This window comes from Coffea eugenioides, chromosome 4 (assembly GCF_003713205.1).
Source record: "Coffea eugenioides isolate CCC68of chromosome 4, Ceug_1.0, whole genome shotgun sequence".
NCBI lineage: Eukaryota > Viridiplantae > Streptophyta > Magnoliopsida > Gentianales > Rubiaceae > Coffea > Coffea eugenioides.
Genome location: NC_040038.1, coordinates 3050680 through 3068761, shown reverse-complemented (window position 1 = coordinate 3068761; position 18082 = coordinate 3050680). Strand labels below are relative to the sequence as shown.

At 35.6% G+C, this 18082-nt stretch overlaps 3 protein-coding genes across 3 annotated transcripts; 1 reads left to right on the top strand and 2 right to left on the bottom strand.

The window, feature by feature from the left end:
* Positions 1–2421: 2421 nt before the first annotated feature.
* LOC113768675 lies at positions 2422–3138 on the bottom strand. Its single transcript, XM_027313127.1, has one exon. It carries the CDS (start codon positions 3004–3006, stop codon positions 2584–2586), a length of 423 nt encoding a protein of 140 aa, XP_027168928.1. The 5' UTR covers positions 3007–3138; the 3' UTR covers positions 2422–2583.
* Positions 3139–3962: 824 nt separating this feature from the next.
* Positions 3963–7869, bottom strand: LOC113767812 (26S proteasome regulatory subunit 8 homolog A-like). Its single transcript, XM_027312015.1, has 9 exons — positions 7550–7869; positions 6771–6868; positions 6137–6361; positions 5815–5877; positions 5572–5735; positions 5278–5434; positions 5057–5155; positions 4766–4876; positions 3963–4319 (listed from the first exon to the last, which is right to left on the bottom strand). The coding sequence occupies exons 1-9, from the start codon at positions 7770–7772 to the stop codon at positions 4179–4181; spliced, it is 1281 nt and encodes a 426-aa protein (XP_027167816.1). The 5' UTR covers positions 7773–7869; the 3' UTR covers positions 3963–4178.
* A 3798-nt stretch (positions 7870–11667) lies between these two features.
* Positions 11668–17673, top strand: LOC113768108 (serine-threonine kinase receptor-associated protein-like). Its single transcript, XM_027312350.1, has 7 exons — positions 11668–12330; positions 13955–14090; positions 14383–14464; positions 15368–15543; positions 16171–16308; positions 16412–16551; positions 17280–17673. The coding sequence occupies exons 1-7, from the start codon at positions 12213–12215 to the stop codon at positions 17534–17536; spliced, it is 1047 nt and encodes a 348-aa protein (XP_027168151.1). The 5' UTR covers positions 11668–12212; the 3' UTR covers positions 17537–17673.
* The last annotated feature ends 409 nt before the right edge of the window (positions 17674–18082 follow it).

Below are 18082 nucleotides of genomic sequence, written 5' to 3'. Positions count from 1 at the left end.
AATAGTAGTAGTATAACTAACCATTATATCTTTACATTAATTGTAACAATAATATTGATGAAAAATTGCATCATTCATGGCATAAATCAAAACAATTAATGAATAAGATAGGTTATAATCACTGATAACAAAGTATATTAATTGAGGGCATTTTAGAGAAATTAAATATTAGCTATATTTTTCAATTGAGAAGTGAACTATAATTTGAGACGTATGAAAAAAGAAATAAAACTATCAAATTGGAACGGATAGAGTATTAATTAGCTATGCAGGCTCTTGGAAGGAGCCACAAGAACCACTAATTAAAGTCTGAAAGATCTACGAAAACACTAGGACCTTTATTAGATTTCTATTGTTATAGGACCGTTTGGGATTATGGTGCTTTTAGTTAAAAAACACTTTTGGATGCTAAAAACACTTTTAAAGGCGTTTGGCGAATACCATCCCATAAAATTAGGAATGCAATTTTAAGCGTTAAAAAGCTTTTAGCAAAAGTTCAAATTTGGTGCTTTTAAATAGCTTTTATATTTTTAAAAATAAAACATTAAATTTAATCATTTTATCCTGTATTCTGAACTAAATAAAAAGATATCAAATTACATATTATCCAATATAATGAATACTTATTAAACTATATATCCAAACAATATATTTAAAAACGCTTAAGCACTTAATAAGGCTTTCATTAAAAGTTCTATTAGGCAAAGTATTTTGTGATAAGTTACCACAACTCCAAATGAACCCTATGTATAATGTATAATAACGTATTGGATAAGGATTCAGTACAAATGTGTTTTGAGTGGTTCCGTCCGATTGTTGTACATGCTTAAATTTTTAGTGTACAAATACGTTATAATATTGTACTAAATATATGTCAAATATTTTATCCATGTGCACAACTTTTACCTCGAAATACTGTAATGTAATATTTGTACACCAAGTAATGTAAAAAATACAACAAACGAACTGAAACGTACTAAACTTCAACCGCAATGGCCCTTTCCCAAAGGTACTTTTGTGAGAGAGAGAGTTTCCTATTAGTAAATCATACACACTACTATCTTAACACCTACCCAAAAAAAAGAAAAAGAAATACATAACCATTGTTGGCAAAATCCCTATTCTGAATCTTATCTTCACTCAATTTGAAGGAAAAAATTGTATTTTTAACTTTATAGTACATCTAAATTAGTGAAAAGAGATAAAACTATTCCGGTTATAAAGGCACTTGACATTTGAACTTAAATCCGCTCTAACCAACGGATAAAATAATGAAAACCACAAGTTTTCTGTGTGACAATTACGCCTGTTCAGAAATGTTTTAGTACAACACTTGATGTCCTTAGACGTCTAACGAATAAACTATAGATGTCTGCTGCCCCGGAAAAAGCTACTCCAATTTGGGATTCCCCAACCTCAATCCTCGCCTCCGTTTTCCCCTCCTCTTGTTCAGCATGCTTCTTTCTGCGAACGAATTGACGAGCCATGTGAGTTGGAAAATGCCTCGAGTGGCAGGAAATTATTGAGTTTGGTGCCGGTGGAGAATCCAACTGGAGGCTATTTTTTCTTCTGACCCACAGGCCACAGCACGGACACTCCACCAGTAGTTCCTGTGCGGCTATGGAGTCAAGTTGTGAATCATGCATGGATGTGTATACTTAATTCCAGGGTCTCTCTTTCTTCCTATTGAGGCGAGTCCCTAAATTCCCTCAACTACGACTTTTAATCAGGACTCCTCTTCCATATCTACAGCGGCAATGGATGAAAGCATAAAGCCACAGTATACATAATGAGTCAATCCTTGACTTGATTTCTCGTTATTGAAGGTTAACAGCCATAGAGTTGCTTTCTGGGATTTCTCAATCTCAGCTTTTTATAGTGTCTCAGTCCAATAAAAGTTAGGGGTTTCATCAGTAACTTTCAGTGCTCCCACATATGTTATGTCAATGCTTGATTTTATTACTGCCCCCATTTTTTTCTTAAGTTACATGTTGGGTGGGTCCTATTTCTTTGGGAATTAGGGGTTTTAACTTGAACATCAAACAATGGATTAAAAAAAAAATGAAATACCCTTTTGGTCCCAGCGGCCTGAAACAAACGGAGAAGGCTACGCTTAAATTACATGGATGGTTCTACTGAAATTATGATCCAGTTACCTGTACTTTTTTCTATGCTTGCTAAGTTACTAGAATTTACAACAAGGACAGATTGCAGGCATGCTCCAGAAATTGAAGAAGAAAGCAAAACCCCAATAATCCGAATCAAAGAGTGGGTAAAATTAATTGTACAACAACAGATTGATACAGCACTGCAATATAGCAACTGATTATCACAGCTGAGTCGGGGCAACAACCTAGAAGAAGCCACCCCGCCACCCACCCAATCCCCGTCCCCAAAAAAAAAAAAAAAAAAAAAAAAACGATGCCGAACATATTTTATTACCAAGACTTGAAAAAACAATAATCTGAATGGGAAATAAACCAAATTACATAGCAGTAATAGATCATAAAGTTTTAAGTCGACGGATTTGATTAATCATAAAACCGGAGGTGGGGCCCAGCCAGCCAGCGCGAAAGTTAACAGTCAGCGTTCTTGACGACGCCCAGTCCCAGAGGCAGAAGCGTCCGATGCAAGACGAGAAGCAATGGCGGAGTGGTACATAATGTCGTGGAAGGTTGAGGACTCCATGGTCTTTTTCCGCAGCTCCTTGGCCTTATCTTCTGTAAAGCACCCCAGACCAAACTTGGACCTGGTAGGCCGACCCGAAGCTTCCCTCTCGGAATGGCCCTGAATCTCTCCGCTCTCTTGGTTGGACTCGGAGTTGGAGCCCTGAATGTAGTCGGGATCGGAGGACCATCCGAAAAGTGGAGGCCACCAGTTGGAGGGAGAAGGAGATAACTTCTGGCGGGTCGGGTTGTGTTTAGGGTGGTGGTTGGGTTGGGGAGAAGCGGAGCAGATGACTGGGGAGGTGGGGAAATGGGCAAATGGGGTTGTGGCCATTAGCATTAATCCAAAGAGAAGCTCTGAGGAGGCTTTGCTTGGCTTGCTGAAGCCACAAAAAAAAAAAAAAAAAAAAATTTCTAACAAGATGATGAAGGGAGGATGGAAGAGTGAAGTGAGCGACAAGGAAGGAAGAAACGGATGCTTTTTTTGGGAAGTGGATAAGATTGTAAGCGTGGCAAATACTAATAAATAAACAACATCACATCTCGATGCACTTTTTGCTTTTTCTTTTTTTGCTTTTTTGGTTTTTGAGTTTTCTAATTAGGTTACCTCACTGAAAACGACGACACATCCCATCACATGGGATGGAACTGACGTACTTGGCGCATGGCTTAAGGAAGAGATATTTAGGGCTGTTTGGGGTTACCGCAGTTTATTTGTTCATAAAATTTTTAATAAAAATACTTATTAAATATTTAAATACTTTTAAATATACTGTTTAAAAATATAATTTAAGAAGTATTGATTGTATTAAATAATGTATGATTTGAAAATTTTTAAATGCATTTATCTCTTTATTTAATTGATAAGATAGGATAAAAAGATTAAATTTAATATTTTATTTTTAAATTACAAAAGCTAATTTAAAAGTATCAAATTTAAACTCTTGCTAAAAGTGCTTCTAGCACCAAAAATTATTAGTGTATTCTTAATTTTATGAGATGATGTTTATCAAAAACTAAAAAAGTACTTTTTAATAGCTAAAAGTACTTTTTTATCAAAAACATCACGATCCAAACAAGACCTTAGTTTAATAGTGAATAATGGTACACGGTTTCTTTCTGAATTCACAGTCACAGCAATCAGCCAGGGCCCAACAGGACTTCGAATCGTTGGACTCGACACTGGGGATCTTATACTCTGATAAAGCCCAAATATACACTTCACAGGCTATAGATATACTTGCATTAAAGAGAAGCTATAGCAACAAAGAGGTGAAAGGTGATACAGGCGGTAAGGGATACAGAGAGTAGCCATTTCTAGATCATTGTAAGGTTATTACATATCAAGTGACGAAAATGTAGGCTCTCGAGGGAAAAAAAAATGTGGGGAAGTTCCTCACTGAAATTAATTCGATTCTTTATGACACCAATGCTAACTGTAACATACAATTGATGACATCCTCTTGCATCTACCCAATTGACTGCTAACGAAAATAAGCAGCCTCAGAATGCCTACTTCCACAGCTTCCTTAGCGACATATTTTTCTCTGTTTCCTTCTTCATCACTTTAGACACTGCCATCTCAAAGTCCTCTTGAGTGACATGAACCCTCCTCTCCCGCAGAGCAAACATCCCTGCTTCAGTGCAAACAGCCTGCAAAAGAAGCAAAAAGAATCTCTTCTCAGTAATAAGTTTCCAACATACCAAACTCATATATTGGTTTCCTAATGATGCTAAGGATTTAGAAGAGACCGAGATAAGCAAAGTTCAAGATTCAGCTCGAGCACGCAAATTTATCTAGTGAAAGGAGATGAATCTTGAGTATTCCAGCAGGAGAACCTTGACCAATTTTCAAACACAAAAGCCATTTTTAAAAGTAGAAACCTTGTCTTGCACAAGCAAGTTCGGCTTATTTATTTTCCATCATCCATAATAAGGAGGTGACTGGTCATGAAGTTTGATGTAGATCAGAATACCACAGTAGTAACACTTTTACTTGCGCAATAACCAAACTCCATATGTACTCTTATTCCATTTTCAAAATTAAGACACTAACTTCGGAACAGAGTATGAAAATTGCAATTAAAACACCGACATACCTTAAGTTCTGCACCCGAGGCACCATTCATTTTCTCTGCAATTTTCTTTAGATCTATACCACGCATCAAGTTCATCTTTCTTGAGTGTATCTTCACGATGTCAAAACGAGACTGCAGACATTTTCGCAAATTTAGAATATGACTACTAGTTTAGATAACACCAGGGCTAAAGGAAAATCTGGAAAATAAATCTAAAATGTAGCCATTGCCGAGTAAAATGCAGTGTAACAAAAGAAAAAGGTTGCAAAACAGAAGAAGGAAAATGAACAACTGAGCGAAACACAGAAGTACCTCTTCATTAGGATTTGGAAACTCAATTTTCCGGTCAATCCTACCGGGCCTAAGGAGTGCTTGGTCCAAAATGTCAATTCTATTAGTTGCCATCAAAACCTGCATAGATCATTACAATCAGTTCGAAACAACCATGTGATTGAAGGTGTCCAGTGAAGATATAATAAAGGCAAAGAGACTTCACATAAATAAAACCATTAGATTAGAAACTTGAATACTACTTTTATCTTATTCGAGGCTTCAAATCCATCAAGTTGGTTGAGAAGCTCAAGCATAGTCCGTTGAACTTCACTATCCCCATTTCCTGTTCCAGATTCCATGCGAGCAGATCCTATGCTATCGATTTCATCCATGAAAATGATTGAGGGAGCATGTTCCCTGTCAAAAATCATAAGTGTCAATTGCATGGACTGCTTCTTATAATAGCAATTCAACCACTCAGAGAAGCAAAAAGAAGGCTTCAAGATACATTACTAAATCCAACGCTGGGAATTTAAAGAGCAAAATGGATTTACCTTGCCATGACAAAAAGCTCTCTAACCATCCTAGAGCCTTCTCCAATGTATTTCTGAACTAACTCAGACCCTGAAACTCTAATGAAGGTGCAATCAGTGTGATGTGCCACAGCCCTTGCAAGCAAGGTTTTCCCTGTTCCAGGTGGCCCATACAGCAAGACTCCCTTCAATAGTTCGATACAATGTAGGTTAGATAAGCATATAAAATTATGTACATCAACAAATCATCATTATTTAACCCACCTTCGGTTGTGCTATTCCAAGACTTTCAAACAATTCAGGATGTTTGATTGGCAACTCAATGACCTGTAAAATAGTCGGAAGACAGAAGATTGGATTAAAACTCAAAAGACAGAAAACATAAAGCTACACATCTGTTATGCTTATGGTGGAATCAACAGACTACAACAAACACTTTAGAAGTCCCATTTCCAAGAGCAGTCACAGAGAACAGCAACCTTCCAGCCATAATTGTACTTAGTTACCTTTTTCTCTTGTTAACAAGTGCATAGAGAATGAGAACCAGAATGCACAGCGAGCAAAAAACCGAAGCCCAAAACTGTACCTCTTTTATCTCTTTAATTTGTTGGTCAAGACCACCAATCATGTCATAAGTTGAGTCTGGAACTTTCTCAACTTTCATTAGGTTGACAAGAGGATCAACTTTGCTGGGCAGCATCAAGTGAAGCACATAGCTATCGTTTCGCAATGCTACTCGAGTTGATGGAGTAATCTTCGTAATGTCAATATTCTTGTCGATGTCAACAACATACTTCCCTTCAGGGTGAACCTGGATGTCAAAAAAAGAAAAAAAAAATTCCCAGCACATTTCGTAAACTTATAAAGATAACGGAAGCAAAATAAAAATTCAAAAACAGGTGCAAAGCTGTAATAACTATGCCAGTGCTAAATGAAAGCTATCATAAGGTAAAAGTATGATAGCTTGGACAGGAAGCTACCATAAGTAAACAGTATGAAAGTTGTAGAGTCAGAGATGAAAGTAGATCAATACGAATGTTCAAAATGATATAAATTTCATCAAAGCTGCACACATAAGGACTAAGACTAGTTTTTGATGGTTTCATTCCCTTATTTATCATTGACTAAACTTCCTAGGAATTTACTAGCTTGAGAAGAAACTGAAGGCTACTAACCAGATGATAATCCTAATTAGCGTGGAATGAATATAAATCACCAACCTTAACTAAGACCTTTGATTTTCCCATGACTTTGACAACTTCACCAACATAAGACCCCGGCTCCTGTAGAAGCTGTAGCTCTTCCTTCAGCATTCTCACTGTTTGCATTGGAAGCAAAAAATAACAGCACATGTCACGGAACAGTTAAAGAACAGTACACAACCAAAAGAAGTAAATAATGACAACAGAAATAACACCAAACACATCTCACTCTCACTCTCACATCGAAATTAAGACAAACTTAATGTAACCATGAGATGTTGCAATACTTGATCCGAATATGTTCTCAGTGTGCCTATGTTGGAAAAAAAAAAAAAACAAACGTTAATCGGCCAAATGCAATCCCCCACCATCATATCCATTAATTTTTTTTTTTGGTATATTCTGAAGTTGAAGGAAGTCCACTAAATTACTTCTTGATATCGAAGGCGAGTTTCAATTGCCAAGTAGAGGGCCAACAATAAACAGTAAAGACACTCTATTTGTAACATCATCCTGCCAATTCCTGGATTTCCTCTCTAATTTCCACACACATTCCTTGATTCCAAAATTTAAATGCCAGACTTGATCCATTAATTTTCGTCCCCCATGCTAAATACTAACTAGATATTAGTAAGAAAAGGGAAGAAAAGAAACAGAACAAAATAAGAGTGACTACCTGAAAAGCTTAAGAAAGCAGATAAATAGAGCTAAATAAAAATCAATTCAACTTATTTTTTCCCCTGATTAGCGGAAGGGGAAGAGCAGGGTAAGCTGAAAATAGGAGATAAATTAGAGACCTCGGGAATTAAGATCGTTGCGCTGGGCTTCAAGACGCTGAAGATTGTGGGTACGTTGCCGGAGTTGGAGCTGAAGATCATGGATATGTTGCAGGTAGTACTGCCGCAGCCCTTCTCCACCCCCGCCTCTACCTCCGCCACCGCCTTGCTGTTGATTGTAATGGTTCGTCGCGTTATCGGCACCCTCCGCCGGCCAATTATTCTCGACTGCCGCCATCGCCATGACAAAATAGGCTCTTCGATTTCTAGAAAGATTTCGGTAATGAGCTCCCCTGGGTAGAGTGGATTTGCAGAATAGGTTTCGTCTTGGTCAAGTTATGCTTTCTTCTGTCCTGACTCCTGAGTGTTCGTGTGTGTATATATATGTATCTTTCTATATGGTCCATAAAGCAGCATGAGCGTGGCGTTTGCCATCAAAATCTTTTATCATTATTTATTATTCTAATTTTATCCCCAAATAAGTAAGGATTTATATTTTATACATATAACCACAAATAAACTAAATTCAATTTCAACAATTTTTAATAACTTTTTTATTCTAACTTTCAATAACTTTCTTTCATAAAGACTTCAAATAACTTCCCACTATTTTTTTTCCAAATCAAAATTCTAATAACTTTTACATTCGTTGCCAAAAAATAAGAAAAATAAATAACTCCTATCTTTTTATTAAGAAAAAAAAAACTTTATCCATAATTTGCACATTCGTAGGTTATGTCTCTCGCACTAGTATATATAGATTTAATCTCAGAAATTGGAGGAGGAAACCAAAAATATATAATTTACAAATAACTCATTTAATTTTTAACTAAATAAAACTGCGCCCCTAATATATTTCTTTTTATATTATAGACAGAACTAATTTGATGTTTTATTCTTTTCATTTTTTAGGTTTTCAGCATGGAATGTTTACTCTTTATTTTCACTTCACTATTGATAACTTAAATCAGGACAATATGCTGCTCTATTAAGAGATATTATGTTGAGATTTTTTTGTATTTTATTTTTTACTCTTGGTTTTGTTTTTCTTCCATACTTCTTTGATATTTGTTTGGGTTCACCTAGGGGGTTATTTAATTGAGCAACGTGACCTAAACATATAGTGTTGATAGAGTTCAAGTCAAGCTCAAATTGTTCGATTGAGATTTTGAATCAAGTTCGAGTACTAATTTTGGAGATTCGAAAGCTTAACTAACTCTAATGAGTTTTTTCATTAAATATCTAATTATTATATTATTGTTTATAAATGGGTAAAAAACAAAAAAGCCTCCTGTGGTAAGTCTAATACACAGAAAAGCCCCCTATGGTTTCAAAATATACAACACGATACCTCATGCTTTGAACTAAATTGTAAAAGTGACGGAATCCGTTAAATTTAACGGAAATGACTTATTGGAACCTAAAAAAAAATTTTTATACTTAATTTTTATCAAATATACCTATTCTACCCCTTAACCCTCAATTCTCTCTATTTAGAGAATAAAACAAATGATTTTTTTGAACTGTCTTTTGCTTAATTATATCAGGGTATTTTGGTCATTTTGTCCATTTCCGTTAACTTTAACGGATTCCGTCACCTTTACAATTTAGTTCAAAGCATGAGGGGTCGTGTTGTATATTTTGAAATCATGGGGGGCTTTTCTATGTATTAGGTTTACCACAGGGGGCTTTTTTATTTTTTACCCTTTATAAATTATTATTTCAGTTTTATTTGTTACAATGTTTATGACTATAACCAGTGTAGCTATTCTATGTTCAGGGGTGATTAAGTCATTTGCTGCAAGTCCTCGAGCTCTCAAACCTCTATCGAACTCCCGTCCCCAAATTCAATAAAACTCGTAAATTTTTCAAGACCAAGTTTTGCTTGGAATATTCATTAGTATGTTACCAAATTTCAAGTTCGAGCTCAAATATGCTCACCTCGATGTTATCGCTAGTTTTACCCATTAAATCTTGGCAAGTTTATTTCTTTCTCTTTTTTTTTTTTACTTATTCAACAATTTATTTTGCAATATTCACGAATTCTGGTCAGACTAGTCATTTCTCATTCTTACTAATGTTTTGTATATGTTTCACCACCATACTCAATTTAAGTTTCAAAATCTATGAGCGTACACATATAGATACTAGTAAATAACAAAAAAGGCTAAAAAAAGCATAGCATCATTTTTAATTAAAAGAATTATATTAATCATTTTATATTAAAAGAATCATATTATATTATATTAAAAGAATTATATTAAGAGCGCTGGTACGTAGGCTATGTCTTGGGAATTGTATTGATAGCATATTAGATATATTTGAATTGGTATTATTTGCAAAAAAAATAAATCATTTATTTGCATTATAAGCATATTTTTAATTTTAATTTTATATTTTATCTTTTCAATCACCTTTTATTTAACATTCATATATTGTATTATAAAAAATGTTATAGTATTTATTTCAAATAATATTTTCAATAATCTTTTATCCAAACATATGATAGTAAATAAACCTTACAACCCAAGTCAAAAATTCAGATTACACATTATTTTTATTTTATTTACACACACTGACTTACTTGCATTATCAACACATTTTTCAATTATTTTTTTATTTCACATACAACACATTAAAAAAATGCTATAGTATCTTTTTTAAAAAAATTATCTCAAATAATTTACTATCCCAACACATTAAATATTGGAGACTTGTAAGTGACTCAAAAATTTCAACCACTCCTGAATATATCGAGTTAACTAGGGAGGAGTGCCCGCGCATTGCGCGGGTGTTTAGTACCTGTGAGGAAGGAAGTTTTTTTGTTGAACAAATGATAGTACATTGTGAGAATAAATAAAACTGAGTATGAAAAGATAAACGATATAATCAATCAATTCACACAGTATTACAATAAAACTGTGTCAAATTGAAGGTCGTTGATAATGCAGAAAGGCAGAGCAACACAGAAAACTAACCTTATTCCGGAATCCCCACCGAGAACTCTTTCTTGCTGTTGCTCCAAACCTATAAGATTATAACCAACCCAGACCAATTAGGGTTAGGTTACGCGAAAAATGCTATATTGCGGTTAGGCAACGCGATAAGAGTCGCTAATTGTAGGTACTAAAAACACACCGACAAAATTAAGGGAGAAACTGAAAAATTGGGGGCGGTGAAATCTAATCTCACGTTGAACCACCAAGAGTAGTTGGGACTGAAGAGCATTATGAGCTGATTAGTATGAAGCCAGATAGAATTATCTCAATCCTAAAATGCGAACAGGGAGAAACTGATAATCAACCGTTTAGACATTAAGATACCAACGGTTCGGCAATTGAATTGGATGTAATTAATGACGAAATAATAGGTAATTTCAGAGTTGAGCTCGGATGGAAGAGAAAACGATGAGGCAAATCGTTGTAGACAAAGGCAAAAAGGGAAAACTTAACTCCTGAAACTGAAAGGGAATAAAATGACCAACGTTTGTGACTCATAAATGCAGATTATAAATGATAGAGAAATGAGTTTCTGCCATTGATAGAGAAATCATTGGTTCATTTCCTAAATCCGATTGCCATTCAAATGTTTTAGACAAAGCAACATCTCAAACGGTTATTTGCAGTTGAAAAGCGGAATTATTGGTAGTTAAGAAATATTCCGGTAATTACACCAACACACAAGTATATATGGGTTGTACATAATGCAAAAACGGTTGCACACTAATTACACATTCCATCAATACCCAGATGGCTCATCAATGACAACTTTAAATGTATTAAAATGGGGTCATTTCAGTAAACATATCCAAATACATACTTCGTTAACTTGTACCTAAAGTTTTTAAATTAATACACAACATTTTACATTTCCAAAAAGCCCCACCTATGCGGTTGAAATCCAACCTACTCTTTGACCAAAACTCAATCTTATATAGTATAAGGATATGTGCGACTCATTATTATTTTTCCTTTTTCCATTCCAGCCAGACAGCTTTTCCTGGGTAAGTCCATAATTTGATAAGAAATTAAGGTTTCTTCTTATAAAATCACAAATTTTTTATTTTGGAAAAAAGGCAACACTCTGACGAATTTCTCGACTGTATAAAAGGCAACCATTCGCCTCTCAAGCTGCTTTGCGCCCAGCCCTACATCTAGTTATGTAGTGTGAATTTTTAGAGTATTTTTTTTCTTTTTATTTTTTCCCTTTTCTTTCACAAATAAAACTTGATCTGATTAGGAGGTGTAAATCCAATCACAACTTAATTGAATTATCCTCTGATTAGGGTTTCTTCCTGTTTTAATTTGCCACCAATCGTTGTTATACTGACGAATCATGTACGCCAGTATACGTATAGCTGATTTTGCTGTGTATGATAAAAAAATCAAAATCTAAAAGGTAGAAAAAACTTTTTTTTTTGGGGTTTAATTTGCGGAGGCAATTGTGGGTTTTTTAGGGGTCAATTGTCACTGTATTAAGAGTGGGGAAAAAAGAGGTGGTATTACAAGTGATTGCTGTGGTGGTATTACAAGTGATTGATTTGGGATCAGGGAATTTGTGTGATTTTCTGGTTAAATAATTTGGACTTTAGATTTTTTTTGAATTTGAAAAAGATACACTTTTACAGAAAAAAGTTATAATTTTCTTTCATTTTTTTTTTCTTTTTCGCTGGATCGGTTAAGTAATGGATAAGAAAAAGGGTGCTGCTCCCCTTGTTTGCCATGGTCATTCTCGTCCGGTTGTGGATTTGTTTTACAGCCCAATTACTCCAGATGGGTTCTTCCTCATTAGTGCGAGCAAGGGTAATTCCTTTTTCCAGAATTATTTAGACATATGAATTTGAACACTAGTTCCCGGTTTTAGTTGAGCAATCTAGTTTGTTGATACGAATTTTACAAGTTCATCATATTTGTGTGTACATTTTAGCAATCTGGTTTCCCCTGCTAGTTAATGGTTAGGAGAATTATAATGAATGGATTACTGCTTTGACGTTTGATGGCCTCTATGTTCTCTTCCTTCCAACTATCCAAGCAAATGAATATTCAAAAGGATTCCCAGCTAATTACGCAAATGAGTATTCAAAAGCATTCCCAGTTAATTGCTACCAGAATTAAAAGAAAGGAAACGGATAGCACCGACCTAATCTCTAGCCTTTCCTTCATATTCACACTTACCCATTCTTGTAAATTGAGCAAATCTTGTTCATTTGCAGCTTCCTGAGCTAACAAATTTGTCCGACCATTAGGCTTTTGGGCATTCTGAAAGGATATGTACTTCAGTCTCAATATCCTTGCTCGAATCCTTGGCGAATTGAATTCTTTGGTTTTCTTTATTTTGTAGAGTTGGGATTTAGGTTGGGCTTTAGCAGTAATTGCCATCGCTATGATATCTTTATCGTTAGGTCCTGTTATTTTCATAACCAGGTCCAGTTTGTCTTTCACTTGCTCAGTATTCATGTCAAAGTCAGCTTATAGGCAGATGTAGTAGGGAGTTCACCATTCCAATTTGAAATTGCAGCTAATTGTAAAAAGTTACAGTAATCTTTCCAGAAAGAACCTTTTTGGCCATCTCTTTTTATTTGTCTATTTATCAAGTCCTTTGTCTTCAGTTGCACCTACACGACATGTTCTAATTCTCATAACTACCTTAAGATTTTTTTAATTTAACCCTTTTGGTCCATGATATCACGGTCATTTGTACCAATTCGTACTTGGAACTAGCTACTGTTTCTAGCCATGAAATATACAGCCAGTCTGTTGCTATCATGAGTGTAAGTAACGTTTGAATGACTGTGTAAGCTCCTTTTTGTAATCTCCAGACCCCAAATACTTACTCGCAATCAATTTTCTTGATGTCTGATTACTTTTTTTCACTTGTTGGGGAGGTCTCTTTCTATTACATATTGGGCAGTATATATATCGCAAGCAAGTGTGATTCACTGAGCTATGATAATGAGGTGTGGCATTTTGGCCTCTCAACTTGCTATGGGTTGTGACCAGTAAAATGAAATGATATTTTTTAGGTCAGGTATGATTAAGTGACTTGCCAAGATACTTACCAATGGCTTCCAAGATTTACTTATGCAGATTTATCTTTGTATCTTTTTTATCATGTTCCTAGTGGTATACCAAGAAACATTTATCCTGGTCATTTGACATTTGAATACTCGACACTTGACCAAAAACTACTGTTAGGTTTTCATGAAAATGAATGTTGATTTTGATTTTGATGGTACAGTATAGAACTCCTTTTAAAAAAAATTAAAAAATAATCCAGAAGTAGGGATGGCGAGGTTTTGTTATGAAACCTGTTATCTGAAAGTATAAAGCAATATTGTCAAGAGATGGTTGTTATTGTATTCAGTTAAAAGGTTATTGAGTATAAGAGAATAGACTGTGGTTAATTACTAGTTTATTTTCATGTCAGATTCCAATCCAATGTTGAGAAATGGAGAGACTGGTGATTGGATTGGAACCTTTCAAGGGCATAAAGGTGCAGTTTGGAGTTGTTGTTTGGATAAACCTGCTCTACGTGCTGCATCTGCATCTGCTGATTTCAGTGCGTAAGTAGCTGTTTCTGTTTCTCTTTGATTTCTGGGATGCAAGTATCTTATCTAATGTGTTCTCATAAGGTAATGATTGCTTTTTTTTTTTCCTGAAATTAGAGTAAATCGTTTTCCTGACTCAAATAGTTTCAATTGAATAATTATTTGTGTGAAAGCCTTTTTGACAGCAGAACAAAATCATCAGCATCCAACATGCTTATGTGATGTCTTATATTCTAGAATTGTGGTCGAGAGCTGTAGGGTTGGCAGTGTACATTTTCTGTTCATAAATGCTGACTGTTTTTTACAGGAAACTATGGGATGCATTAAGTGGGGATGAATTGCATTCATTTGAGCACAAACACATAGTTCGGGCATGCTCCTTTTCAGAGGTGACTGGTTGTTACTTGACGTCTTGAGGCAATTACGTTTCAAGCATTTTGTATTGAGCTGACTATCATTCTGAGCAATTCTTCTTTTGCTGTATACTAGCTGCTTGTTTGGGTTTGCCTTCCCTATTGCTGTAATGTTTTTGCTTGTGAAAATTTGAGTTGCTGTTGTCCCTATGCATTTTCCATTAACTTGAGCAGGGAGGTAGTTTTAGGTCGTCCTTCTGCCCTAAGTAAATGAGTATGTGTAGTTTTTAAACCTGTTAAGAGTTTCTCAAATATCATTCATGTTTCTAGTTGGACTGTAGCATTTGGAGCTTTTGAGAATGTTCTTCTCTTTAATTGACTGGATTGTGGGGCTTGTGACTTTTTAGTTGATATATTCTTTTCCTTAAAGCACACACTTTCTTGGTTGGTATATCTTCAAGTGCTAAATATTGCAACTATTTTTGGATACGTTGTAGTTTGTTAAAAGCTTCATTTTTTCTAGCATAAAGTTCAACTAGAAGACGGACTTGATGATGTGGAAAGCTTCAAATAGTTCTAAGCATGTCATGTTAAAGAAGTTCATAGAACCTTAAAGGTGGCCTAGTTAACATACATTTTTTTATCAGTATTTGCTATAATTTGATATCTTTTGATCCTTTTGCTCATGAAGCCTTTTGAGGACCTACCTTCCAGGTTTATGCTTATAGAACTTTTTGTGGTGCTTTTATAAGTTAGGGGTGTTTCCCTTCCTTGAGTATGAACCATTGGTAATCTTTTCTTGCTTATCCTAAGAAATGTCAAGCCCTTAGTGCATGTCTTATTCATTACGCAAATAAGCAAGTGCAATAATATTTTAGTTCAGTATACCCTGTAAGATTTTTAAGACATTGACAAAATTGACTTTTGATGCTCTTGCAGGATACACACCTACTACTCACTGGTGGTTTTGAAAAGATTCTTCGAATATATGACTTAAACCAACCAGATGCACCACCAAGGGAAGTTCATGATTCTCCTGGTTCAGTTAGAACTCTTGCATGGCTTCATAGCGACCAAAGTATATTAAGTTCATGCACGGATATCGGTGGTGTGAGGTATGTGGATGAAAAATAATAGATGATGTACTCCACCCCAGGTTCTTAGGTGTTTGTTGTGGTTAGCTATAATTCTTTCCCTACTTTATTTAAACTTTGCATGAGAACCTAGATGGATAAACATTTTAGAACCAAATTAGTCAGTATTATTGTTCGATAGAACATATGTAGTGAGATAATTCTAACACATCCCTAATTCTGGTGAAAAGAACATTAGGAAAGAGGAAAAGATTCTTCGAGCTGTTACCTTACCTTTTTTTTTGGTATAAACTTTCCTGGCAAAGTTTGCCAGGTGAGATGAAATACTAAAATTTTTCACAATCCCCCCTCTCCCTGTTGCACACAGAAAAGAGAAGAATTGAAGCAGCCTTTTTCAGGGGACCTTTTTCTTTTACCTTTTGGATGTGGTTTGCTTGCCTTCTTTGTTTTTTCAATAGATTTCGAATTGGATTCTAATTATGTGCTGGTAACACCATCTGCACATTTTAGTCGCTTGAATTTTCTCTGTTTGAAGTTGGGTGTTATTCTTGATCCCTTTTTTAAGAGTTTCAACTGTCATCATTGAAGTTTTTGACTTATTGTGCAAGTTCTTTAGTTTTATCATTTTACATAACAATTGTGCTGTAGGTTATGGGATGTCAGAAGTGGAAAAATTGTCAGAACACTCGAGACCAAGTCAGCTGTAACTAGTACTGAAGTGAGTCATGATGGCCGCTATATAACAACAGTCGATGGTTCCACTGTTAAGTTTTGGGATGCAAATCAGTACGTTAGCTTACTAATTTGTATACTGAAGCAAATTTGTCAATCATGGCTTCTGCTATCTTTTGATTTGGTATGGCCGATGATTTGTTTATTTGTTGACCAGCTTTGGATTGGTGAGGAGTTATGACATGCCTTGCAATATGGAATCAGCTTCCTTGGAACCCAGATTTGGGAATAAGTTTGTTGCTGGAGGTGAAGACATGTGGGTTCATGTCTTTGATTTTCACACTGGTGCAGAAATTGGTATGAATCTTTGACCTTGTACAGTGCTTGCTGCATCCTCTCTTAGTAGAGGATGATAGAAGTTGGGTCGAATCCAATGCCTCATTCTTTGTGGGTGGGGGTCCCTTTTATTTGACCCTTCTCTTTCTCTGTATTTTCGTCTAATATGGAGTTCTCTTGGTTTGTGGGGACTATGGCAAAAGATAATGCCTTAAATGCGATTGGTAGGCAGTCAAATAAATCTGCCTGTTTCAGACACACCATTTGGTCTCCTGCTGCTATGCTTCTTTCGTTGTATAGTGTGGAAGTTGTTGTTTCAAGTTTTATGGTCCGTTTGTGTTCTCATGTCATTGTTTCATTTTGGTACCCGAGTGCTTTAAGGGGGATGGAATTGCTAAGTATTAGGACAAGCAGCGATTAGGATAAGAAAGTAATGTTTGATGCCGTTTTAGTGACAACAACATGGTGTATCTAGAGCGTTCGAAACCTGAAAAGCTTTTAAATGCTTTTTCTGTGGCCGTTTTTGAAGTACTACTATAATAGGATTACAGCTAAGTTCTAACGTCATCTTCAATTGCTACTAATTTTGTTCCTAGTATTGGAGTTTGCAAGTGATAATAAAATTCTGCAATAAAAGTTTCTAAGTTTAGACATCGTACTATTGATCTTTGGAAAGATTAAACCTGGTTTTGTACTTCTGCTGGAATTACATGGAACCCTAATTCTAATTGTATCTTGTGTTGTTATAGCCTGCAATAAGGGTCATCATGGTCCTGTGCACTGTGTCCGGTTCTCTCCAGGGGGTGAATCTTATGCTTCTGGCTCTGAAGATGGGACTATTAGAATATGGCAGATATTGAATCAAAACGAGGAGGAGACAAATTTGGCAAATGGACCCAGTGACAAGGTGAAGGATGATGCGGCCGAAGATGTAGCCGAAATGGTTGAGGGGATCAATCTTACCGAAGTAAAGGAGCCTGCTGAAGGAGTGGAGAAAGGCGTTTGACTATACTCTACAGTACAAGTGTCTTTTGTCTTAAGGTGTTACCTGATAGGCTAGTTGTGTATGCCTTGGATATTTATATATTATCGGGCTTTTTTTCAGAAAAAATAAAAATATGTTTTGAAGTGCACTTTTTTTTATTTCTGCGTTTTTTCTCTTCCCTGCATGTTTTGCCTATTCGTGTGGGCAGAGAGAGATGCTGGTACATCTCAGTCTCATAATTGCCATCTGCTTTCAATGATACCAAAGTTTGATAACCAGAACTTAACGATGCAGTCAAGTTCAACATCAGCCCCATATATCATAATCTTCTTTCAGCATGGCAATTTAGTGAAAAAGCTCGGAGGAGAGGATGATCGATCGCGTGTTCTTGGCTTGCCATTGCCTTTCATAGCTGAACTTTAGCTTTATCATAAATAAATTGACATTATTATTATTGTACTCTTTCGTGAGGTTGTGGGTATAGTCGGAGCAAGGTTTCATTCATGCACCCCAAAACCAAAACAATTGGGCGTTGGCTAGGATGTATTCGGTTTCTTGACTTGTGTG

Bases quoted from the DNA above. Each gene is read 5' to 3' on its own strand.
- LOC113768108 (XM_027312350.1), top strand. From the start codon at position 12,213: ATGGATAAGAAAAAGGGTGCTGCTCCCCTTGTTTGCCATGGTCATTCT. The intron at 14,091-14,382 runs GTAAGTAGCTGT...TGTTTTTTACAG, and splicing joins GCATCTGCTGATTTCAGTGC to GAAACTATGGGATGCATTAA. The intron at 14,465-15,367 runs GTGACTGGTTGT...ATGCTCTTGCAG, and splicing joins GGGCATGCTCCTTTTCAGAG to GATACACACCTACTACTCAC.
- LOC113768675 (XM_027313127.1), bottom strand. From the start codon at position 3,006: ATGCTAATGGCCACAACCCCATTTGCCCATTTCCCCACCTCCCCAGTC.
- LOC113767812 (XM_027312015.1), bottom strand. From the start codon at position 7,772: ATGGCGATGGCGGCAGTCGAGAATAATTGGCCGGCGGAGGGTGCCGAT. The intron at 5,156-5,277 runs GTAGTATTCAAG...TGATCTATGCAG, and splicing joins AAGCCTCGAATAAGATAAAA to GTTTTGATGGCAACTAATAG. The intron at 4,320-4,765 runs GTATGTCGGTGT...CTTCTTTTGCAG, and splicing joins CCTCGGGTGCAGAACTTAAG to GCTGTTTGCACTGAAGCAGG.